The following is a 16,555-nucleotide window of genomic DNA, read 5'->3' on the forward strand; positions in this document are numbered from 1 at the left end:
CAAGACAAGTTTGTTTTTTAACCATTGGATTATGTGTTTCTTTGGCGACAATAGACTCCCTGATGCAGGCATCTGTTGCTGAAACGTGGATCGTGTCGGGTCTGATTAATAAAGTACAGCTGATGGCTCTTAGATAAACAGGACTTTACTCCACGTAGGCTAGAGGAGGAATTTTTCCAGCCATATCACCTATACTTTCTACTACAAAGCCTGAAGAAAATATTACCAACCAGGGTTAGGGATAGTATATTACTGAGACCCCCTAAGAGAGATATGGGGTGAGCTGAATAGGTTATGGGGCCTAGCAGCGGATGTATCAGACCTAATGCCGCTACAAGGGAACCCCCCTATTTAAACCGGGGTCAGAGAACAAAGTGTTTCGCAGATGGGCGTAGTTGGGGATCACTAGATTAGAACATGTCCTAGGGGCAAGGAGACAGTTGCTGGGATTGGGAGCCCTGGGGGTGGGTATTAACGCAAGTCACCAATTTGCCTATTACCAGCTGGCGCATTATGTCCGCTCTCTGGAGCCTGGAAAGCTGGGTAGTGGTCACGGGCGTCATATTCGAGAATTCTTCAGAGCCGTGCCCAGGGAACATCTGTCAGTGTCAGGGCTGCATAGGGTGCTGGGGGAGCACTACAAAGGCAAAGCAACCGGACATATCCTTCAGCGCTAGGCCCAAGACCTTCAACGCCCTAGTTTACAGTTGGACTTCCAGAAACTATTGGCATGCATATCTACCTTGTCAGGGAATGCAATCCTGAGGGAATGTCAATATAGAATATTACATAGAGCACATATGTCAAAATATCAGGTGTCTAGGTTCGTGGGGACGGCGGACCCCTTGTGTACTAAGTGCGGGCAGAGGGAGGGCACACTATTTCACTATCTATGGGAGTGCCACCTGATAAAAAGTTTTTGGGGTCGGGTGATCAGCTTTTTGGAGACTGTATTACAGGGGAGAGTTCCACTTTCCCCCTTGGGTATCTTATTGAATAAATATGGAGTGTTCGCTTTGCATACCAGGGGGGCACGACAGTTTATTAGAAAAGCTAGTATTGTGGGGAAAAAGCTTATTATGAATGCGTGGGTATCCGAAGATCCTCCTGAATATTGGCACTGGAGGAACAAGCTGCATGACCTGTTACTATTAGAGCGGGGGTGGTGGTGGGATCCTCCCCAAAAAGGAGGAATGCTTTTCTGGAGGTATGGGAACCATATATCCAAGTACTAACACCCAGGGCACGTAGTTTTATTTTAAATCGTCTTTGAAGTATGGAGAGGGCTTTTCCTTTTTTTTTTTTTTGTCTGTTTAATGATAATGTTAAAGTGTAAGAATCAGGATCGGGGGGGGGGGGGGGGGGGGGGGGGGGGGACACAGCAATGAAAATGTTTGAGGATGTTTCTGATTACTTGTGTTTCAGTGTACAAAGTTTATGCTACGCTTTTGCATAGTTGGGAAGAATGTGGCATTGTATTTCATAAAAAGGGGAAAGGCACAGAAAAGAAAAGAATGTAGAAACAGACAACGTGTTGGAGCATTGGGGCTAGTTGAGGAGGGCTATCAGAGTACAGGTATTCCTCCTTTCTCTAGTGTATCTGCTATGTTGAGACTCTAATGGTTAATTCTTCATGTTCTCCTTGGGAGCAAGCTTGTCACTATTCATCGGGGGGGGGGGGGGGGGGGGGTAAGAGGGAGGGGTGGGGGGCATGTATTGGAAAAAGTTGCATGACTTGTAAGTTGTATTTGGATTGTTCTTTTATTGGTTGACAGTGTTGATAGTAGAATGTATACAACAATCAAACCATTGGTTATCTTTAATAAAAATGATTTAAACAAAGTACAGCTGAGATGCTACCATTTTTGAAGGTTCCTTGTGCTTTCTTGGATTTTAGCTTTTGCAGCTTTGCTTTTGGATTCCCTCTACCTCTGTATTTTCCAATGTAGCCATGGCCAGGCTACATTCAGGACAAGCCCCATCAGTGTCCAGCCCAGTACGAGCAGCCCACTGAGGGGGAAAAATATAAACGAAAAGCAAACTTATAGAGCAGCTCATAGTGAGGGATAGTAACTATATGCTTTGATAGTGCAAGGATAAAAAGCTGGGAGGCCAATAATTGAAACAGCAGGCCTTCACTCCAGTTGGCAATTTAGCAAATGTCTTGCGGAGGAAGCTGGTATGATTGTTGTAGTTCTGCAAAGGTCGTCATGCGCCCTTCGTCACCACCTGCAGCAAATATTTAAGTTCTTTATGGGCCCATTGTTCAAATACACTATAATTCTGAACTGGTGGAAAGGGTTATTACAGACTGACATGAGGATTAAAGCGGTAATGCTTGCAAATCCATCTCCAAACCACACGTCCCATCCACAAAACTGGATTATTCTTAAAAGTCCTAGGGGAGAACCCACTAATGCCATGACGCAAGTAACTAAAATGTTTGTGGGATAAAGTGAGTTTCTATATAAGTTATGGAAAAATCCTGAGTGCCTCTAAACCAATCATTTAGGTGACGATTGCCACAAACTATGGTCAAATACCGTATGCTTAACAAGCCCATACCCATGTGCAATAGGAATTTGTAATCAGGCCACTGATAAATCTTGGTCTCTTTCCCTGCCAGAGGTAAGTATGCAAAACCCTATTTAAAAAGTTTCATCCCCACGAGACAGATATAAGGGTAACATTTGAAAAACAAAGCCACTTTGACACCAAAATAATATTGCATAATACTATGCGTCCCCAGAGAGTCAGTGGATACGACTCCCAGAGCTGTAATTTGACTCAAGTAGTCTCTAGTAACGGTGTCACATTGATAAAAGAAGCACAAATTAGATGGAATAAGGATGCCAAGATACTGTAATTCCCCTCCAACTGGTGCACATCAATGTAAGCAATGGCAAAGCTTTGGACTTAGCAAGATTAAGTCAGAACCCTGAGAACGCAACATACTCCCCAATCACTTATAATAAAGTAGAGAGGGCCTGCTGCGGATATGTCAGTACAACCATTAAATCATTTGCAAATGTTAAAGCTTTAATCTGACTACTGTGAAGCTCCACCCCTGGAACCCTGGGATCCGCGTTAATGAGTAAGGGCTCAAGTGAAAGTACAAACAAAAGAGGGGAGAGAGGCCAAACCTGCCTTGAGTCTCTACCTATGGGAAAAGAGGAGGCTTGCCAAAAGCTGGGCCATCGGCAGAGTATATAAAGCCTTTACCGCCTGGAGAAACCAACTCCTAATCTCAAACTGAGATATCACGGCAAACAAAAAATCCCAACTGACTTGGTCGAATGTCTTTTCAGCATCAAGGATAAGGGCCAAGGCAGGCATCCCCCAGAATTGGCAGTGGGGTAGGGCCATTTTTCTTTAACTTATTTGGAACACTTTTTATATACTTGTCAAAAGTATCACACACAAATTTAGGAGTGTTCCCGATTTGCATGCACAAATAAATGAGCCGATTAGTGCCAATAACTGGTTTAACAAGCAATTGTCATTAATTAGATTTAATTGGGACCTACGCGCCTAAAATTTACAAGTGGACCGAAAAAGGGGGCATGGAAATGGGAGGGTCATGGATGTTTGGGGGCAGATTGGGGACATGCTTTTGAGTTACACATGTAATTATAGCATAACGGTGCTCTGCATGTAAATTTAGGTGCAGGCATTTGCACCATGTTTTCAATGGTGCAGATAGTGACACCTAAATTTACATGCGACCTCTCCACTTAAACGTTAATTCTATAAACCATGCTGAACTTTAGGCATGGCTTATAGAATACCGCTTAAGCGTTTTCCCCCCCCAGTGCCTACTTTTAGGCGCCATAAATAAAATCTAGCCCCATATGCATACCCTGTTGGCTGGAAATAGTCTACATTTTGAAGGTTTTACACTTCTGTATACAGATATGTAATTTGGTTGTTCGATGAGTAAATTATATGTGTATGCACTCTTTTAGATAATATATATATACTAGTAAAAAAGGCCCGTTTCTGACACAAATGAAACGGGCGCTAGCAAGGTTTTCCTCGGAGTGTGTATGTTTGGGAGAGTGTATGTGAGAGTGACTGTTTGAGAGTTGGAGTGAAAGTGTGATTGTGTGAGAGAGAGCGTGAGTCTGGGTGTGAGTGTGTTTGTGAGAGAGTGTGTGTGTGAGAATGAGAGTGTGTGCAAGTGTGTATGTGAGACACAGTGTGAGTGAGAGTGTGTGTGTGTGGGCGAGAGAGAGAGTGTGTGTGAGACACAGATTCTCTGTTTCAGTGAGTGTATGAGACCAAGCGAGTGTGTGAGTGACTGTGTGGCACATAGAGAGTGAATGTGATACAGTGTGAGACAGAGTGTGTGAGAGTGAGAAAGACATTGTATATGAGAGAGTGTGAGCCGTGCCCTCCCAATCCATGGCCATCTGTCCCCTGCCCCCTCCATTCATCCTTTTCCAGCAATTCCCCTCTGTCCGTGAGCCCTGCCCTCCCAATCCATGGCCATCCATGTTTGTCTGTCACCTGCCCCCTCCATTCATCCCTATCCAGCATTTCCCCTCTCTGCTTGAGGCCTGCCCTGCAATCCATATCCATCCATGCCCATCTGTCCCCTCCATTCATCCCTATGCAGCAATTCCCCTCTCCCTGAGTCCTGCCCTTCCAATCCATGCCCATCCATGCTCCTCTGTCAACTGGCCCCTCCATTTTTCCCTATCCAGCATTTCCCCTCTCTGCCTGAGGCCTGCTCTGCAATCCATATCCATCCATGCCCATCTGTCCCCTCCATTCATCCCTATCCAGCAATTCCCCTCTCCCTGAGTCCTGCCCTTCCAATCCATGCCCATCCATGCTCCTCTGTCACCTGGCCCCTCCATTTTTCCCTATCCAGCATTTCCCCGCTCTGCCTGAGGCCTGCTCTGTAATCCATATCCATCCATGCCCATCTGTCCCCTCCATTCATCCCTATCCAGCAATTCCCCTCTCCCTGAGTCCTGCCCTTCCAATCCATGCCCATCCATGCTCCTCTGTCACCTGGCCCCTCCATTTTTCCCTATCCAGCATTTCCCCTCTCTGCCTGAGGCCTGCTCTGTAATCCATATCCATCCATGCCCATCTGTCCCCCTCCATTCATCCCTATCCAGCAATTCCCCTCTCCCTGAGTCCTGCCCTTCCAATCCATGCCCATCCATGCTCATCTGTCACCTGGCCCCTCCATTTTTCCCTATCCAGCATTTCCCCTCTCTGCCTGAGGCCTGCTCTGTAATCCATGCTCCTCTGTCCCCTGCCGCCTCCATTCATCCTTTTCCAGCAAGTCCCCTCTCGCCCTTCCATGACCCCCCCCCCCTCGCATCCATGCTACGCTCTCTCCCATGTCCCAGCCTGGCCCGCCCTCTTCTTCCCCCCCCCCCTTCGCATCCATGCCCCCCCCTTCGCATCCATGCCTCACATCCATGCCCCCCCCCTCGCATCCATGCCCCCCCACCCCTTCGCATCCATGCATCCCTTTTTTTTTTTTAATTCTTTTTAACTTTACCTCCGTGGCGGTTCGTGCAACGAAGCGTCAGGGAAGGAGGCGGCGCTCCCGACGTCTAGCTTTCCCTTCGCTGTGTTCCGCCTTGTTTTGAAGGCGGAACACAGCGAAGGGAAGGCTAGACGTCGGGAGCGCCGCCTCCTTCCCTGACGTTTCGCTTCCGGATTTGTTTGTTTTGTCGCGAGGGCGGGGCAGAGACGGCTGGCTGGCTTGAAGGCTTCACACCACGAATCCCCGAACCCTTCAGCCTCAGCCTGGGAGTGACGTCAGATGGCTTCAAGGCTTCAGACTTCCGGCTTCAAGCTTCCGGCTTCACAGAACGTTGTCTTCAGAACGTTCACGGTGCGTTTTATTATATTAGATATATATATATATATACACACACTTTTATTTTCCATTCCTTCCCTATTAATTCCTAGCATTCTATTTGCTTTCTTGGATGTTGCTGTACACTGAATAGATGATTTCAACGTATACCCATGATGACTCATTTTCCTGGGTGGTCACTCCCAATGCTCTTGCACTTGTACACATTAAATTTAACTTTCCATTTGGATTGTCTACTCTCCATTTTGCAAGGTTATTTGCAATTTCTCACACTATTAATATGTGTCATCTACAAATAGACGAATTTAATGATACGTTTACAAATTACTAATTAGGACTGCAATTTATTTTTTAGTTCTTTCAGCACTCTGGTTTGTATGTCATCCAGTCCAGATTACTTGCTACTCTTTAGTTTGTTAATTTTCCCTGTTACATCATCTAGGTTCACTAAGATTTGTTTCAATTCCTCTGAATCTTTGCCTTTAAATATTATTTCTAGAATAAGTATCTCTCCTACACCTCCTTCAGTAAAGACTGAAGCAAACAATTAATTTTTCTGCTATTGCCTTGTCCTCTCTTAGCGCATCTTTTACTCCTTGATGCTGCAGTCTGACCTACTATTTACAGTTGTGTTTAGCCAATATCGTTGTCTTGTTTTGAACTAACCTTGTGAAAGGGTTTGAAACTCTAAAATGCTAGGTAAAGATGTGTTTAGTCCGATTGGAGAGTAACCATCTGCAATCTGTTTGCTGACTTTGTTCGCTAAACATTCAAGTATATTAATTAGTTTTATTTCATTATATCCATAGAGGACTAGATTCAGTAAATGGTGCCCAAATCTGGGCGCTGAAAAAAAAAATGCGCGCTATTCTATGAAATGCATTCTGAGTTGGGCGCTATAGAATAGTGCTGGGATCCATGCTCAGAGGATTTATACCAACTGAAGTCTGGTGTAAATCCTAGCACATAAATTAGGCGTGAATCCCCCAAATTCTATAATACTGTGTGCATCTTTAGTGAACACCCTTGACCTGCTAATTCCCCTCCCATGGCCATGCCCCTTTTTCAGGTGTGTCCTAAAAGATTTACACGTGCATCTTTATAGAATAGCACTTAGCAAGATGTGTGTGTAAATCCTAATTGGAGCCAATTAACTGCAATATGTGTTAGCTACTGCCTCACGGTACTATGTAAGCCACATTGAGCCTGTAAGTAGGTGGGAAAATGTGGGGTACAAATGTAACAAATAATAATAATAATAATTGGTTGAGTGGAGGAGCAGCCTATCGTTAGTGCAACAGGCATTGATCCTGGCGACCTGGGTTCGATTCCCACTGAAGCTCCTTGTGACCTTGGGCAACTCACTTAACACTCCATTGCCCCAGGTACAAAAACTTAGATTGTGAGTCCTCTAGGAACAGAAATAGTACCTGCATATAATGTGTACAGCACTGTTTATGTCTAGTAGCACCATAGAAATGATTAGTAGTAATCGGCTTGTTACTCAATTAAACTGTGAGCACAAATTAGGTGCATGCCCAAATTCACATGTGCAATTTTGGGAACCACATAGAGAATCGGGGGGAGAATGCTTTATGTGAAATTCTTGTTTCAAAAATTTAGCTAGTTGTATACTTAAAGAGCTGTTCACAGTTAGAATTTATATATACCTGTGGATTAGACTTGGCTAAATTTTCAATTTTAACCCATGCTTCTTCTCGTTCTTTCAATTTTAGTTTTTCCCTGGAAGATAATAAAATAAATTTAAACAGTTAACATTTTGAGGATGAGGTAAATGTTTGAATTAGGACAAGCATGTATTCTTTAGAAACCGAACTCAACAACTTTGGTAAAACACCGTATTTTGCTTTTCAACTGTCTTTTTTTTTTCTTATGTCCTTTTATTTGACAATGCTAACACTTTAGGTCAAAGCAAAACAGCAAAAGTAGAGACTGACAAATGCGCAAACTAATAGGGAGATGATATAAAAAACCAGTTAATTCAGAATATTCATATCAAGGACCCGACACGGTCTGTGTTTCGGCGCCAAAGCGCCTGCCTCAGGGTCACAATCAACTTTCTCTGAGAAGAAGCTGATAGGCTTGAATAATTCCTTTATGTATGCAAGTTAATCCACAGAGAGAACAAAAGAACAGCCAACCGATCAGCAAACACCATGTCAACAATGCTCTGTGTATTACACATATAGTGACATGAGACAGATTTCAGCTTGAGCACGTCTGAATGAACAGCTAGCTTGCTCAGAGCCATCATGAATATATCAGTGCTATATATGAGACCCAGGATGGAACAACGCTAGATCCCGGAAACAAGTATTTAATCTAAGGTGATGAGAACTTTCCACAAGAGAGCAACTTTGTCTAGGGCCTATCTTAAAAGGAGTGGATAAACATTTACACTAAAATTATTATTCTATTTGCACAGGAAAAAACATAGCAACATTATTAGAAGACTCAACAAGGTTAAATCACAGAAATCCAAGTATTCTTCTGAGTGCCAGTGGGGCAGGGAGGAAGCAGAGTGAGGTTGGGTGTTGCAGTCTAGTTTATCTTAAGCTTGCTGTAAAAGGCAAACATGAAAGCAAAGCCCTACCACATTGTATTTACCATTATTTTTATTATAAATCAACAGCTCTTACATTTGATTTGGTAAAGATTATTTAAATACCTTTTGTTTCCATATTGCAGTTTAAGAGACACTAGCTGTATATTGTGTACATAAGAATCTACTATTTATCATCTGGATCAGGCTTTGCAAAGGTTTTTTTTTTGGCTCTAGGTGTAGTCTTCCACATCATAAAATATTTGAAACACACTAACACAATGTAATTATCTAATGACAGTCATAAGTCCATGCATCACTGTGATGTATGGACATACGACTGTCATTAGATGTTGATCATAAGTCACATATAAGATCTGCGCTGGTTTTTTAAGACCTTGATGCAGTGGAATTTTGATAACAATTGCTGGAACATTTATGGCTTCTTAATAAAGGCGTTATAGAGAAGATCACCGAGTAGCCCCTGACACAGCCCTGCTGGGCGAAACACGGCCTGTGTGGGGCATTATTTCATATGCAAATTGACTAATAAAGTTTGTATACATCCTTTACTGATCTGCTCTTTTGTCTTCCACTTTGGAGTTTGCGGATCGTCTGTCTTGTTGTTTCCTATCACTATGCTAGGACACAATGTTATCGCAACTTGTTCAAAAGATACACTCAAGCTCATTTTCAAAGCACTTAGCCTCCCAAAGTTCCATAGAAACCTATGGAACTTAGCCTCCCAAAGTGCTTTGAAAATATGCCTCATAGTGTCATGTTTACAGTGTAGTATAGTATAGGCAGGTGTGAGTGCCTTCCCATCCATCGCAAGCAGGACCATCAGTACAGTAAATTAGCTATAAAAACAATTTCAAGGGGAGGCGGGAGGGTATGCGAGAATGAATGGCCTGCTCCCCTCAGAGAATACCTGCTTTCTCCAAGGACAAGCAGGTCATGGTTTTAAATTTTTTTGAGGGGGGGGGGGGGATTTTACTCGCACCTTTTTCAGTAGCTCAAGGCGAGTTACATTCAGGCACATCTTATTCTCACATGTGGAAATCCCTAGCTATCATGCTCACGGAAAACAACAGTAGGACAATTGGAACTCGCAATGGCAAGTTCCAAATATTAATTGGATATGAGTTCTGCACAACTCTGTCCAAACTATCACGTTGGATTTCTTGCTCAAGGCAATAGTGAGATGTGAATGTGTGGACTGAAAACTATGTAAAGCCTTGTAAATCTCTTCTATAGAGGCTGATCTCAAGCGGGCTACTAACACAGCCATGGCATTATGAGTTCTGATATGCATAGGCGATGCTACAGGGTGCAAATGCACCCCCCAAAATCTTCGTTGCACCCTCTTTGCACCTCCAGTGAAAGACACACACAAAAGCTCAGAGTGCCTGGACCTACCTGAACGGTTCAAGTAGGGGACTCAGGGCTTTCCCTAATTCATGGAGCGAGCTTTGATGTTGGTAAAACAGCAGCAACCCCCACAATTGCTGCTTCCCATGCCAGCTCCACAGTCCTAAATGCTGGCTGTGAACTCTCAAGACTACTGCGAGAGGTTGCAGTTGCCATTTTGATTCTCAGAGCCGGCACGGGCAGCAGCGACTAGGGATTGCTGCTGCTCGAGGAAGAATGGTGCTGCATCATGGGCAAGGACGGAGAGGTGCTACATGATGGGAAGAGAGAGAGGGAACTGCTGCACTTGGATAGGAACGCAGTGAAGGGGGGGGGAGGAGAAGGCTGCACATGAAGGGAAGGGGAGACAGGCTGCACATGAAAGGAAGGGAAGGAATATGGACAGGAGAGCAGGGAAGGGGAGACAGGCTGCACATGAAAGGAAGGGAAGGAGGAAAGTTGGACAGATTTGAGGAGGCAGCAGAAAAATTGAAGGAAACAATGTGAAAGATCAGTGCCAAACACACAAGGCAGGAAGTGAAGAATGGAGGTGAAAAAAAAAAATGAAATGGAAAGGAGGCCCTGGAGACAGAGTTAAGAGCACAGAGGAAAGCAGAACCAAAGATTGGGAACAAGATGGTTAGAATAATAAAATCTCCAGACAACAAAGGTATGAAAATTTATTTCATTTTCACTTTAGTGACTGAATTATGTTGGTGTTGAGAGTTTACATCTGTTGGCTTTATTTTGCCCTGTACAGGAGAACATGCATTTCTTTCTATTTCTCTAGTGCTGCACGACATGCAGAGTCCGGTATCTCTACTTTCAGTTTTTTTCTCCATTTCAGTTTTTCTCTGTATGTCTTTTGGGGTTCCCTATTTTGCATCAGGTGAGAGTCGTGTTCTGCATCTGCAACTGAGGTGAAGGATTCTGCTGGCATGTGCTGTTTGTGTGGGATTATATAACAGTACATTCTGTTCCAATTTCACAGTAGCAGGTTATTAGGGCCTGTCTTCATAGGTGGGTTAGGGCTATTATGATTTGGTAAGTTTTATATATAGGTTTTGAGTGCCTTTTTACAGCGTTTTGTTTTACTTTTCAAAGTGCCTGGCTTGTTTGAAAAATAAAAATGCTCAGGATTAGTGGGGTCTCCACTTCTGGAAAAGCAGTGCTGGGCACACCCAGCCAGTAGGGTTTTTGGGATATCCACAATAAAGATGCATGACCGGTCTATGCCCTGATCGTGACTGAATAGATAGGGATGGGCTGGAGTGTAAATTTTAAGGGGCTTCGATGTTAGCTTCAGAATTTAGTACAAGAACAGTACTGGGCAAACTTCTACAGTCTGTGCCCTGAGAAAGGCAAAGGCAATCAAACTCAGGTATACAAATAAAGTATCACTATGATAATGCCTCCTTGGTATACAGATTTCTCTCATAGATCTTCATGGCAGATATCCCGAAAACCCGACTAGCTGGGTGTGCCCCAAGGACTGGGTTGAGAAGCACTGCAGTAGTCACCACACACATAGGAGCAGACTCTGTGGGTGCTTGAGAACCCCCAATATTGAGAAAATTCCTTGTATGTGTCCAGGGAGGGGTTATTTCCACTGGGCTTAGAACCCCAAATAATTTTGAAAAGTTGGCTCCTATTTCCATGCAAACAAAAAGCCATGTACTTTAAACAAATTATCTGAAAGTAGAAGGTGTGTGTGCTGTTCCTAAGTTGATTGGCTTATTTGAATATTTTTGGTGTGGCCAATTGTAAGGGGGTAGTAGCTTCATTGTTGGGGAATATGAATTTATGATACAGACCTGAAGCTTTAATGTTTATATTGAGATTCTGACCAATCCTATAGAGAACTCAAACTTCACACCTACATAGAAGAATTTGTTGAATGATGCTATCAATTTTATAATGATGGTTTTATCAGATAGTTTAAACAGGCTGGAGGGAGAAGGGGGTTATGTATGGAAATGTCATTTTGACTTTTTTTTTGTTACATTTGTATCCCACGCTTTCCCACTCATGGCAGGCTCAATGTGGCTTACATGGGGCAATGGAGGGTTAAATAACTTGCCCAGAGTCACGAGGAGCTGCCTGTGCCGGGAATCGAACTCAGTTCCTCAGTTCCCCAGGACCAAAGTCCACCACCCTAACCACTAGGCCACTCCTCCAAATATTGTCCCCCCCCCCCCCCCAAATATTTATGTCGAGAGACGCCACTGTTGATATGACCCTCAAAAGTCAGCCCAGCATTGGTGTAAGTGAAAAGAAAAGCAATCGGCCAGCCAATTGGAGATTGTGTGTTTCCCAATGGCGACCTCCATCCTGCTGGGATCAAAAGAAACAAAAAGCTGGGTGGACTGTCTGTAGGGCCTAGGCCGTTCCAGGTAAAAGGTCAATGTTCGTTGCAGTCAAAGGTGTGCAGTGCGCTTTTGCCAGGATGGGCATGAGGTTTGGGAAAGAATGTTGGAAGAATGATAAACTGGTTCAGATGGAACTCTGACACAACCTTAGGCAGGTGCAGAGAACTACTCTGTTATGATGAAACTTGCTGTAAGGTGGATCTGCTACTAGGGTCTGAAGCTCACTGAACCTGTCAGTTAAAGTAACAGACACCAAAAACAAGACCTTCCACGTCAAATACTTCATGGGGTACATGCATGGGCAGCTGTCTGTGACCTCATCACAGGCTGAGGGCTCTGCGAAGCTGCAGGTAGAGGCACGGCTGGCACAAGCACCCCTGATGCCAATGCACTCTGCTGTAGTATGCCTGCCAATTACTACTAGAGCATGGCCCGGATGTACTCAAGGGTCAACAATGGGAAAGGCCGGTGTGTAGGTTCAGAGACAGGCTGCTGATCTGCCGGTGTCAACTCAGGTACCTGGTTCTGGCTGCATAGAGACCCCAGCGTTGGCACCTCCTTGATGGAGGGGGAGTGCTCCTCCTAGTGCAGATGTTTCTCGGTGACCAGATCCCTTGGTGCCCCAGTGCTCTTGGCACCATGCATCGAAAGGGATTGATGCTTGTGCTTCTTGGCTTTCGCCCGATGCCAAGCATCGACACTCCTCAGTGCAGACGAGGAGGATGTTGAATCCTCATACCTCTTCGGTGTTTGGGTCTGATGCTGACCTGTCCCGGGGGCCCTGCACAGCAGATGGCATTGAGGCAAGTGGAGACTTACTCGAAGCACATCCACTCCCCACTGTCAGACATGGGTCTAGCAGCCTTAGGGACCAACCTGATGCTGGTGCAAGTGCAGATGTCAATGCTAACAATTCGGACCTGGCACCAAAAATTCTCTCTCTGAGCCTCTCTGGACAACCGTGTTCATTTCTGTACATGCTAGCAAAGAAGATAGCTAGTAGGACTATGTCCTGGCCCCAAACAGTGGAGACACCAGGGAATGGGTGTCAGTTCCAGAGATGGTCCGACTGCATACCGAGCATAGTGCTTGAAACCACTGGGAACCTTCGATGAAATGGAAGCAGTACTTTTTTTTGTGCTGGTATTGAGTACCGGCACCTTTTTTCTTCCTTCCTCACACATCTGCCCCACCTCCTGTGACCACACAACTGCTTTCCTATGAGCAGCAACAGAGCCGCAGGCACAGCATTGTAAAGAGTAGCAGGTACAGGGCTCCAGTGCTAGGACATGCACTGTTGTCTCTGCTGATCCCTTGTCCTGGAACAGGAAGCTGACGTCACAAGAGCAGGGGATCGGCAGAGCCAACAGCGCGTGTGAGCACTCTGGCCTTGCACCTTTTTCTTGATTTTCCTGCTGCTAGAATTGCTGGATGTGGAGGAGAGGGGACAAGGGGAGAAATACTGGATGAGGAGAAGAGGGGACAAGGGGAGAAATGCTGGATGAGGAGGAGAGGGCGCAAGGGGAGAAAAGCTGGGTGGAGAGATAAGGGGCAAGTAGAGAAATGCTGGGTGGGGAGAGAAGGGGCAAGTAGAGAAATGCTGGGTGGGGAAAGAGGGGACAAAGGGGAGAAATACTGGGTGGGGAGAGTGGGAACAAGGTGAGAAATGCTGGCTGGGGAAAGAGGGGGCAAGGGGAGAAATGCTGGATGGGGAGAAAGGGGACAAGGAGAAATACTAGATGGAGAGAGTGGGGATAAGGAGAGAAATGCTGGATGGGGAGAGGGGATAATGGGAGAATACTGGATAGGGAGAGAGGGGACAAGGGGAGAAATATTGAATGGGGAGAGAGAGGGCAAGAGGAGAAATGCTGGAAGATTGGATAGTAAGAAAGAACTAAATGTGGATAAAGGCAGAAAATAAAATCGAAGAAAGCTGAAAGGAAAAGGAGGAGAGAAAAATGACAAACAGGAAATTCTGGCATCAGAGTTAAGAAAAGACGAGGAAAGTAGAAGCCAGAGACTGGGACCAACACAAATGAAAGTACATGGCCAGACAACAAAAGGCAGAAAAGAAGAATTTTATTTTAAGATAAAGTAGTGTGGTGTGTGGTAGCTGTGCTAATTTTGTTTTATTTGTTGTTAATTTGTAATATAGTGAATGGAATATTTGAAATTTATGCCTGCTATTTTTACAGCAAGGGGAAAATATTTTTGTTTTTCTGGTGTTATCCTGTATGCCAGTCTGACTTTGGGGTTTTCAGCTGATTTATTTTGTCTACATATTTTCTTAGTTTATAGTCAGTCTTAAGGGTTCTTTTGTTGGGCCTAGGGACTTGTGTACTATTTTCAATGATACTTTTTTATATGCTCCATGCAGAGCTGCCAAGGGGTCCCAATTTTTGAGAGGGAGATTTTGGTACTCGCCTCCAGCCCCACCCCACTTTGTCTTGGCTCCACCCACTCTACATGGCTCTGCCCCCAGGCACACCTAAAACCCACGTCCAATTCAGGAAATATTTTATTTAATAGCCTAATACCCTTTTCAATTAGCTTTCAGAGGCCAAAATCTCTTGCCTCAGGTCAGTATAATGCTGTTATGGTATCCTCTCCTGACCTGAAGGAAGTGTTGGTCTCTGAAAGCTAATAAAAAATGTTTTAAAATCAGTGAAGGTATCACCTTATTTTCTATTTTGTGTTTTATTTACATTTACTGAACACTGGTACCACATTACTTTATCCTAAATTAAAAATACAATAATTTTCTTTATCTTTGTTGTCTAGACATTTACTTTTTCTAATTGTGTTGCTCTCAGTCTCTTGATTCTGCTTTCCTTTGTCTTCTCTTAAGAGTCATTCCGTGTCAAGTGGACCAATTTTAAAGGTCGTCCCCACCTCAGATTTTGATGAAATTTGGTACATAGTTTCTTTATGATAAAAAACTAAGCTGTGCAAAACTTTAGTTCAAAAGACTAAAAATTGGAGGTTCTAGGGGACCTCAAGTAAAGGGTTGCAAAATGTCGCCTGAGCAAAAATGACATTTTGGGCCAACTTCCAGAAGCTGTAAAACTGGAAGTTTTAGTAGTACAAGGGGGATATTTGGAGAACCTGCACTACTTTTAGGGCTTAATGAACTGGCAAAACCCCATGTTCCTAGTCCTCTTACTTTTTGAATGGTTTAGGCTCAAACTTTGCCAAAAAAACGGCAAAAATCAATTTACAGTGATGTTGAGGCTGCTGTAGTTTCTAAACTAGTTGGCCTTTCAGGTTGATTTTTGGTAGGTGTACTAAATGCAGGGCTGTAATGAGGCATTCCAATTTGCAGCACTTTCCTTCAAGTGGTTGAAAAATTATAAGCGTTCAAAGTTGGTATAAAAAGCATTTTTGCCCATTTTGGGCTATCTTTGATGCCCTTGATCTCCAGTGGGACAGCTTCAATATTCTTTCTTTTAGCACCATTAGAAAGAGCAGATTTCCTTCTATCAGAATATGTAGTTTTCAATTTGGAGTCTCTCCATATAATGATTGCAAAAAAAGTGTTTTTTGGCCAGTATTGTTGAATGATAGATGAAACGGATATAGGACCCATCAATGTTTCTAATTGCTGTATAAGTCACTCAGTTGCTTTAAGCATGCGTTGGTCCATGGTGGCTATGCCACTACCAATTCAATAGGAAGTGGCAACCTCATCGCCAAGAGGTCACGCCCGATAGCAAGGCAAGTCCAGCCACTTGGCACAGGTTCCCAAGCCTGAAGGTGGGCATCTTACTTGAGGTTCCCAAGCCTCATTTGGTTGTCTTTGCCTAGCTTCTCAAGCCTAATGGGGGTGTCTTAATGGTTCCCAAGTAAAACCTCAGTGCTGAAGTGACAAGAATTTTTCACTGATAAGTTTCACTGCTGTTTCTGGAAATGTATACTGTCGTCCAAGTGTGTAGTTGCTGGTACTGGAAGAACTGCTAGAATATGCTGTTCAGAAATCCAACAAGAATCTCTTCTGCTAGGCCAATGAAATGATCCTGCAGGCCCGCATGGATGCATAAAGTTGACCAAGGCATCATGTTCTTCAAATGATGTGTCACAGACATTGCCAATCCACCATTTGTTGTCAAACACAGGCAACATACTGCCCAGGCTGAAGTTGAGACACATTTATGCCAGGTACACTCACTGGGTCATCCGACTGACAAAGTTTGACAACAAATGAGGAGGAATCATTTGACATTCTACTGACTGAAATTTGGTTCAAGTCAATGGGAATAAACTGGTGATTTAGTTCCAGCAACTGTGGAAGCTTTACTGAATCTTTCCTCTTGTGCAGATCTTGAAGATTCAATTTCATCCTTGGAAACAAAAAAGAACTTGATTTTATTT

At 44.0% G+C, this 16,555-nt stretch overlaps 1 protein-coding gene across 5 annotated transcripts in view; it reads right to left on the bottom strand.

Moving 5' to 3' along the window:
- The window catches only part of PPP2R5C (protein phosphatase 2 regulatory subunit B'gamma), a 289,245-nt gene that overhangs the window by 17,414 nt on the left and 255,276 nt on the right, over window positions 1-16,555 (bottom strand). For all 5 annotated transcript variants that reach the window (XM_030215541.1, XM_030215540.1, XM_030215539.1 and 2 more), the window contains one exon: window positions 7,516-7,588. In XM_030215541.1, the coding sequence (XP_030071401.1) occupies window positions 7,516-7,588 (73 nt within the window). The remainder of the gene's footprint in view (window positions 1-7,515; window positions 7,589-16,555) is intronic.

This window comes from Microcaecilia unicolor, chromosome 9, assembly GCF_901765095.1.
Source record: "Microcaecilia unicolor chromosome 9, aMicUni1.1, whole genome shotgun sequence".
Classification (NCBI taxonomy): domain Eukaryota; kingdom Metazoa; phylum Chordata; class Amphibia; order Gymnophiona; family Siphonopidae; genus Microcaecilia; species Microcaecilia unicolor.